Source organism: Lupinus angustifolius, chromosome LG03, assembly GCF_001865875.1.
Source record: "Lupinus angustifolius cultivar Tanjil chromosome LG03, LupAngTanjil_v1.0, whole genome shotgun sequence".
NCBI classification, from domain to species: Eukaryota; Viridiplantae; Streptophyta; class Magnoliopsida; order Fabales; family Fabaceae; genus Lupinus; species Lupinus angustifolius.
This window is the reverse complement of record NC_032011.1, coordinates 25,157,981-25,167,916: the sequence shown is the minus strand read 5'-3', so window position 1 is coordinate 25,167,916 and position 9,936 is coordinate 25,157,981. Positions and strand designations below refer to the sequence as shown.

Here is a 9,936-nt window from a genome sequence, read left to right as displayed (position 1 = left end):
CAATACTAACAAACAGTCACTAAATTAAAGACTCTAATCATATTTTTAACTTATATTTAACAAGATGACTATTTGTTATTCGTGGCAAAGATATTAATACAGTAGTTACAGAAGATATTAGATTTTCATATAGACTATAAGATCAAAGTTAGATGGCTAGGAATAATGTTCATTAGAAAAGATAACCATATATTCCAAAAGATAATAGTTTTGAATACCTATATTGTACCCAAAAAATATAATAGCCTCATAGGATTGAGTTTATATTTTCGGGTTTAAAATGTTGCTTCACTTTTTTTCAGCGGTGGATTTACAAAGGCACCCAAGCCCAAGTCGACAATGGATCTTTAGGCTTCATCTTTCGTTTGTTTTTCTGTATCAATTTTATGGGGAGAGAGTTTTTTACCCAAATCTATTAATTTTGAATCAAACTTGCAAAAAACTTAATATCCTCGGTTTCATTTTTTATTTGTACACTAAATTCTCATCATCTCAAACTTCAAAGACATCCTTAACTTCTCTATTCTTTCAACAAACCAACTTTTTTCTCAAACCCCACACACTTATATTCTTCTCACACCATCTTAAACTCTTTTGCATCTTTTTTTGTTTGCATTTCGTGCTTCATTTAGACAAACCAGTATTGGAATGTATTTTAAAAAAAAAAGTTTCTAGAAGCAATTGTGGGAATATTTTTTTCTTTCCAAGAGGTTCTAGTAACTCCCATTAATGCGTTGGTCCTGCTTGCCACTCTCACTATTGCTATTTATTTAGTACTATTAATAGCATCCTTACTTTATAAGTAATGAAGTAATCTTTTAGAGTGTGCGATTCCTAATAATTATTGCTCTTAGAAATTAAACCCTTTTGGTCTTTATGAAGATATTTTATATGCCCCTCTTAGTATTGCTATGTTTAGCAGACTTTATAATATTGAAGAGGTTTAGTGGAACAATAGTTAATGTCAAGTATTAACGCATCAAAACCATGAGCCTTAGCAGTCTTCAGACCATAGAAGGCCAAAACCCTGCCACCCCAGTGGAGCATATTCCATGCAACGTGTGATTTTATAATAATCAGATCAAAATCATTCTTACCTTTTTAATGACATATCGACATATATATATATTAAAAAATTGTTAACCAATGGTATAACTATTCCATTAGTAGAGAATTAATCTCTTCTAGAATGTAAACAAAGCACTAAATTAACTTTTTACACTAACGGGTGTTGATACAAGTGATATATGCTTGATTATCCTTAAGTAATGTTTCAAATTCGAGTCTTATAGATAAAAAATAATTGTTGGGAAAGTTAGCCCCACATACATGTAAATGTTCCCGATTCGGATATGATTGTATTTAGTGGTAGATAAAAAATCTTAAAATATGAAAATATTATGAAAGCAATATTCTGAAACACGTTTAACACTCGGTATACCATATGCAAAATTAAATTATGTGAGCAATGATCTCAATTGTCATGGTTGGGTGCCAGAATGTCAAAATCTTCTAGAACTGCCAATAAAATATTTGGCCACTTTCTATGTTCATGTGGGGTGGTTGTAATTTAATATCATTGCATAAGGAAGGGGAAGTTAACTTCAAATCTGAAACTCTTTTCGACCATTTTGTTTTTCTGGCAAAATAATATACGTAGAGGAGAGGAAAATATGGGGATTGATTTAGATAGAGGTTCTACTCTCAACACTAAAAGAGATTCATTCCTAACTCCAACAACAAATGGAATTGCGTTTTGAACCATCATTTTCAATAATTTTGGAACTTTGATTTTTATGTAGCAAAGTTATTTTGTGAGCAATCACTAGCAAAATGGGCAAAACATGCTGGTCTGCTTGCATAACATATAAAATTTTGTTAACAAGAAATACAAATTTTGTTCATTTTCCTATTTAACTTTACCTACTTGTAAGTCATGTGGGCAATGCAGACAGCCTGAAGCGTGGTGTAAGAAAAAAATTCAAAAAAATATGATGTGATTTAATGCCTAAAAAATGTCATGTGATTTGATGTTTCAAAAAAGTTGTGATATGGTATAATTTGTTCAACTTCATATAAAATATAAAAAATAATTAAAATCTTTTTCCTTCAATTACTTTATTTAAATTTTCTTTATTGTATGAAATTTTTATTTTTATATCATTTATCAATGTTTATGAACCGCCGGACTATCCGTTAGCCCATTTCAAAATGAATATAATATGTAATTTTATCAGTTAAGACAATACTAATATGTACACACTTACTTAAATTTTACTGATATTTGTAGACATGGGCAAAACGGGTCTGGTGGCCATCTTTAATTATGACAAGAGCTTTCTAACAACTTTCATTGTATAGTTAACAAAGTTCAATTCGTATTCCCATAAACATATTGCCCACCTTTGCCATAAGGCAAATTAAATTTCATTCTCATTCAAAGAGGGATATTACACTTAGCATGATTATTTTCTTGAAGACTTACATGTTATCTTTTAGTCGACTAAGATTATTATAGGTAACAAAACTATACCAATATTTAACACAATTGTATATTAAGAGCTTGAACTTAAGACCATATTTTTAACCATGACTTTTGGTTTTTAATCTTATGATCAAAATTAAAAATAGGTGATAGTGAAGCTAAAATTTTATCATAATTATGAAAATCACCCTAACTTTAATAGACAAATTTTTCTGAGAACTCTCAACGGTAAAAGTTCGTGGAGGAGTAAAAGTTACACAAGAACATATCAAGAGAAAGCGTGTCTATTGTTGAAATTTCTGCAGGACACAAAAACAATTGCATTAAAGGAATAATAATTAATAACCACAAATATTAAAGAGATATATCTATAACTAAAGGGTTCAAGCGTTGATGAATACATCAAATACAATAATCTTTGAAACATGAATAGCTCAAATGCAAAATAAGCCTTAAATAATGCTAATCACTATATCACAAATACAATATAGAGTACTGTACATCATTTAATAGCATTCAACACATAAGCGCGGTTGAATGTGCGTTATTAAATATCAATTCTAACGTAATGATTTGTGTATCTTCATCTTATGATGGGACCTTTAATCCTTTTTGACAATTTGTTCAACCATAACATCATCAAGTTTCTTAAACTTAGCTTCAAATTTCTTGACAAAAGGATTCTTCTGCTTCTGCTCCTTGGACACAACACGAGTGTGATATAATATGACATTAGGTTTTATATCAAAGTCCCTAATGAAACGAGATTTTTCTGCATCTGATGCTAGTAGAAGATCATTAATTAGTTCTGGCATAGGTTGACCCTTCATTTTATTCTTCCAATAATCTTCTATATCTTTTCTTGCAAAGCTAAGATTGGCAACCTAATCACAAAAAATTGTAGCAGTCTCAGCAGAGAGAAAATTGATGAATGTTAAAGTATATATAAACCTAGGTTAAAAGAATAATTTGATTTTTTGATAAAAGAAGATTTAGAAAACTTACCGAGAGAAGAGAGAACACTATGAACATAACAAATATGGATTTCATGTCTATGCTAATGAATGGAGAGAGTTTATTAGAATTGCTAGGTTATGACTATTTCCTTATGCTATATATATATAGCTTATATTATAGCATATCATAATAGTTGAAAAAAATGAAGTACATGATTTAATTAATTAATTAATTAATTCAAAGTCCAAATGGTGGGTAGGCAACAATAAAGTATTAAGTCGGTAAGCACCTCAAATAGCTTAGGACAGTTATATGCGACCATTCACAACTACATGGCTCACACAGTTTCTGTCTTTTTGACCAAAACATAAAAAAATCGCTTGTTTTTGTCACACACATTTATAGAAAATCAACAATATATTGGTCTAGTGGTATAAAGATTTATTGGATTCCTAAGATCGAAAGTTCAATTCCTGAGAGTGATACTTGTTGAGAAGGACAACCACAAACCCCAAAAGGTAAGAAATACTCTTGGTAGTACCAAAAAAACACATTTATACAAAGGACAATAAATCTGTCACTTTGGTTTGTTCCTTTTTAATTGATGTAAATAGATTAAAAATCATAGTTAATATGATTATTTGTAATAAAAATCATAATTAACAATGAAAAGTAACCATTACATTTTTTATGAAACCTCCATAGCTTCATTTGAGCTCAAACAATCCCACCAATTTTATTTTTCTTTTAATGTCAAGTGGAGCCACTTGTTATAAGAATTATACTTCATTTATGCTACTTCTATAATGAACACCATAATGCTGTGTGCACATGTGATTATTAGAAGTAGAATGAGATTATTACAAGACCTTATGATAGGGTTTTGGCTTTTTCTCTACCTGTTGCACGTGTTTGCAATAATCATAATAGCACCACCCTACCTATGCATTATATTTTATAGTAATGATTTCAACTTCAATAAAGTTTAGAATATGTTATTAGATATATTCTGACTTTTGCTTTATTAATAATTTAATATTCATTACTTAACATGAAATATATTTGAATAATTTATAACTATGCTCAACATTAATGTCATCGTTACTAGTTAAGCCTTGGGTCAAGAGTTGTCAGGTTCTGTCTGCTGCACAATTGCAAAAATATTAAAATGAAAAGAAACAAAGTTATTATTCATGCAACATATGGTAGCCTGAGAATTTAAAATTATGACCCAAAATAATCCTTCAATTTAAAGTACACCAGTTAAAATAGTAAAAAAAATATAAATCTTATTTTGGGATCGATGAATTTAATATTTTTTGGATATTACTAAGGGTATTCTCATCTTTTTAGTTGAGGAACTAATTCATTTCGAAATTCATAGATATTCATTCCAACAAGTATCGCTCTAAATAGAACCTTACACTATCTGACCAACGTTTGATGAATTTAATAATTTAAGAACTAGTAAATTAGTTAACAAAATCTTTGTCTAACTTTATATGATGCATTTTAAGCAGGAAAAATGATAATCTTATACCTCTTTTCATTGAGGTCATTTTTCACACATAATCAACTATTCATTATTATTTTCAAGCAAGTATTTTTAAATCAAAATATGGGATGAAATTGATGTTCCTTATTATAATATGTTTTAAATGTGTGAATATAAAAAATTATAGTCTTAATTTTTTATTTTCAAATAAGATAGGTCTAGAAGAAAAGTGGATAGAGACTGCGTAAGATGATGGTCAAGCTGAAACACGGCAAAGCAACTCTCCTTATTGGTGAATGAGAGGGTTGACACTATGTCACTCATCAAAGAAAAGGAGAATATAGAGTTTAAAATCTATATACTGACATTATAAAGTTTTTACACTGTCAACATATTATCTACCATTAATTTGTAATAATTTTGTTTGAAAGTCAATATTAGTTAACATATAAATGATGAAGATTTACTGACAGTGTAAAAAATACTTACACTGTCAGTGTATATATATTAAATCTTATTTTTATATCTTACAAAATGTATTACTCACTACATTACTTTTCTAATGTCAAAAGATATGTTATCATACTTACATCAAGTAATATATGTTGAATGATAATATTTTATTTATTAATGATTGGTTTATAAGTGATTTGTATCACTTTTTGTGAATAGAAAGATTTAGTAATATTACTCTTTCTAAATTACTCAATACAACATTAATAATTACCCAATTAAAAATATGATAACATTAAATTTATTGTAGGACTTATCAATTAAACTGAAGTTAATATCTATATATTGTCAATATAAATATGAATGATGCATTGTGTAGGGACAATTTTTTCTCATTAAACAATATCATAGTATTAAAATAACACATTTATAAAGATGGTAAAATCTTTATTGTAATTATTTTAGTAATATTGAAGAATTTAATAGGTATTCGAAATTCATTTTCATACATGTAATAAAAGACTTATATGGATGTTAAATTGACCCCACTTTTCATTTTTTATTATGTATTATATAAGTTATGGTCATGTTAAAATTCACTCAATCTTGTGTATAATAAGTAACTAACTTTTAAGTTAGTAACAAATGAAGCGTTCATGTAATTCATGTAATGTTCTACTAAATTTCCAAGTATTAAAATTTGTCAAATATTTAATTTTTGTGAACAATATTTACTAAGAGATATAATCATATACTCTAAAATTGATTGGTTACTTACCTATAGAATGATGATTGAATATTATTGGTTATACAAAAAATCCTAGTCCATTATGAATGTATTTGAAAGTATATGAAAGTAATAAGTTGTAGTTCTATTTAATATAATTGACTTATAATCTAACTAAATGCTTATAAGCTATCTGCCAGATTCTAAGTTATCTAAGAGATTATAAATTAGGGGTTGAAAATTGAAAGATGATAAGTTGTTTGATTGAATCAAATCTTTTTATTAAGATTCCTTAATAAGTTAGTTAATATGTATTAAATGACATAAGTTAATGGATTAATTTTTTATAAGATACCTCAAACAACTTATCATATATATTATATACGATTTATAAGCATGTAATTATTTCATTTGTCAATAATTAATAGGTTGCCTATTTTTTTGAAATAGGCTAATTGAGTAGCATATAAGCTTCTTAGTCTTGTTATCAAATACACTCTATAAGCTATCCACTAAATAATTTGATAAAAAATAATTTTTTTTATTTGAAATGGCCTAATTGAGTAGCATATAAGCTTCTTATTGGTGTTATCAAATACATTCTATAAGCTATCCACTAAATTAATTGATAAAATTACTATTTTTTTATTTGAGATATCCTATGATTTAAATAGAAGGTAGGAACTTATACAATTTTCTATCTAGTAGATAATATTATCAAATAATGATAATTTAATCAGCTAATATATTGACTTCTAACTAACTTATAAGTTGAGACTAGTTTCTAAGTTATTTTTTTCATTTCATTACAGGTTCTACACAATTCCATGACAATCACACTTCTCTTCCCTCTTTCTCCATTCACTTCATCCAATGGTTTAAAATCTTTCCAATATTGCTGTAAAGTTTTTATATTGTCTTCATATCATTTATTATTGATTATATTATTTTTGTTTGAGAGGCAATGATAATTAATATTTAAATAATAAATGATTTGCTGACAGTATAAAAACATTTATACTGTCAGTATATACATATTAAATCATTTTAGGATTTATATTTGTGCAAAAATGGTCTTACGTGCAATCAAACATTTATATTTGATGAATAATTTACTCGAGGTATCTATGGTTGCACCCCATGGAGGATTCCAACTTTGTTTGTTAGCCCAAGAAAATATATAATATAATTCCGTGGGAGTAGCCGAAATATGAGGTATTAAGCTAAGTGGGTGTATTTATCAATCATTACATTTAGTGTAGAAGACACAACCCTACAAAAAAGATAACAAACTTAGAGATTAAAATCTATACATTGACATTGTAAATTTTTTTATATTATCAACATATTATCCACTATTGACTTGTAACACTTTTGTTTGAAAGTCAATAATAGTTAACATATCAATGATAGAGATTTACAAACAATGTAAAAATACTTACATCGTTGGTATATATATATTAAATCCTAATAAGAGTGTGCCAAAATGGCCGGTTGGCTTTTTCCTTGAAAGTCAACTTGAAATGTGCATCACTAAAAAAAACGATTATGGTGGTCATAAACAAATCCAATCCAAATTTATTTGCACTTAGTTTTGTTCCCTATATAGGTTATAGCTTCATGTATAGCATGTTGCATGTATCCATATTTTGGGATAGGGTTATTGCATTTGTTTTGTTTTTTGTATGTCCTAAATGGGTGGTTGTGATATATCTAGAAATACAAAGTCAACTTAGTTTCTGCAACAGAAACCCTACTTGTTCTTATAATAATACTTCATCAATGCCTCAAAACATGGGAGGAAACACAATGGACTATCATTACATGTCATTAATAAACCTTACAAATTAATTATGACACTCAAAAAATATTATTATCTCGAACTGAAAATATATCATGTTGGTTAATAATTTTAAACATTCATTATTACTAATGTTTTTGTTTTATTATTGTTAGTGTGAGACAAAATTTATTATCTTAAATCATGTTCATATGTTCCCTCATACTAATGAAAATATGTTATATCAATTACAAATTTTAAATATTATTGATTTGTGACAAAATATGAGCCACACTATCTTTGGATATGTACTATTCAGCATTCAACTAGTGGAGGAACACTTAGCTATATACCTTCCCCATTTCCATATCAACTATTGTAAACGAAAACAATGTTACATTTGGCACAAAGATTACATGTCTCCATTTTATTGTCCTGGTCTAATAAAAAAGTAACATTTTATTAATAACAAAAATTCTAAAAACATAAAATAATATATTTACATTACTTATAGAAAGCTTATTAATTATGAATATGGAGACACATTCATTTTAAGACAGATGATCCTTGTTCCACATTTAGATACGGTCAAAACCAAGATATAGGGTGATAGCATCACTTATGATATTGTAATGTTCAAATCGCTTTATAAAAAGGTTTCAATGTGAAGATGGGTATGAATCACATGTGTTACGGCGAAAAGTGGCATTATCTTACCAAATTGGTCATCTTCTTTATCCTTCCTATGACTCAAAAATGGGTTCATTTAAAGAAGAAAGGATCTAAAATGGTCCCAAAATTTTTAAATGTGGTTAGAGTAATTTTTTGGGGTCAAATTAGTCCCTACCAAATGTTGTAAATTATGCTAAAAGAGACTCACATTTGACATTTGTGAAACTATTTTAGGTTTTTTATTATTTGATGGACTAAACTAGTAAAATCGAAAAATATAAGAATATTTACTCTAATTAATAATAAATGATGATTTAGTGGGTGGGTCAAAGTTGGAAACATTTAAATGCATTTGTGGGATGAGCTAAGCCTCGATGAGTCTTTTACAGCTGTAGCAGATTCAACATTATTGTCAACATTCTCACTTTCACACTATAAGACTCACAAATAGTCAAATGAGTATTATTTTTTATATGAATTATTACTGATCAAATTCAACTTTTAATTTAACCAATATTGTGTATTAGTTTATTAACGAATTATTAGTTCCTTAACTACCTAAGCCTTATTAATTAAAAGACTAGCAATAAAACAATAACATATTGTGGTGTTCAAGCTCAAATAGACAACCTCAACCTTGGTTAGAAATACTTATATTCTATTCTATATTAAAATTTTGAAATGTCCCATCCCATCATCATTCCACTATACAAACAAAAGGAAAAATAAAGAAGTCTAACCTTTGAACGTAGAGAAAAATATATATATTCCGAACAACAGTATAAGAAATTTTTACATTGTCATTGTATTATTCACTATCTATTTTTAATCATCATTGATTTTGAATAAAAGTAATATAAATGAATCATAGATGATATACTAACTATATATAAATCTTTACACTATCAATATATAAATATTATACTCTTGAACATAATTGGTAGAAGAAAAGTATATTCACACGAGCAAGAAACTATTTTGCATGAATTTATATAAAGAATAAAAGAATAAATTATTAAGTTAAAAGTTATTGATAATTACTTTATGAGAAATAATATTTATATATTTAATTGATAAATTAAAGATGTTGATGAATGATATGATATGCAGTTTGTTATTTAAAATAAGGAAAATATTGTTAGGAAAAAATTTAAAAGAAAATATAAGATAATTTGTCATTTTCTTATACCATGTTTATTTCTATCTGCCAGTCGAAGGATGGAATTAAGAGTTTAACCAAATCACTATCCGATAACTTAGAATCATCTTCGGTACTTGAGATACAAATATACTTAAAACGATAGAAAAAAATAATATGATATAAAACTTTTATCTTTGAAATATAATAGGATAATATTTTACGTTAA

At 27.4% G+C, this 9,936-nt stretch overlaps 1 protein-coding gene across 1 annotated transcript; it reads right to left on the bottom strand.

Moving 5' to 3' along the window:
* On the bottom strand, positions 2,756-3,598 carry LOC109344027. Its single transcript, XM_019582607.1, has 2 exons — positions 3,491-3,598; positions 2,756-3,369 (listed from the first exon to the last, which is right to left on the bottom strand). The coding sequence occupies exons 1-2, from the start codon at positions 3,533-3,535 to the stop codon at positions 3,088-3,090; spliced, it is 327 nt and encodes a 108-aa protein (XP_019438152.1). The 5' UTR covers positions 3,536-3,598; the 3' UTR covers positions 2,756-3,087.

Excerpts from the sequence above, each read along its gene's own strand:
- LOC109344027 (XM_019582607.1), bottom strand. The coding sequence starts at position 3,535 with ATGAAATCCATATTTGTTATGTTCATAGTGTTCTCTCTTCTCTCG. Across the intron at positions 3,370-3,490 it reads TAGTGTTCTCTCTTCTCTCG|GTTGCCAATCTTAGCTTTGC; the intron begins GTAAGTTTTCTA and ends TTTTGTGATTAG.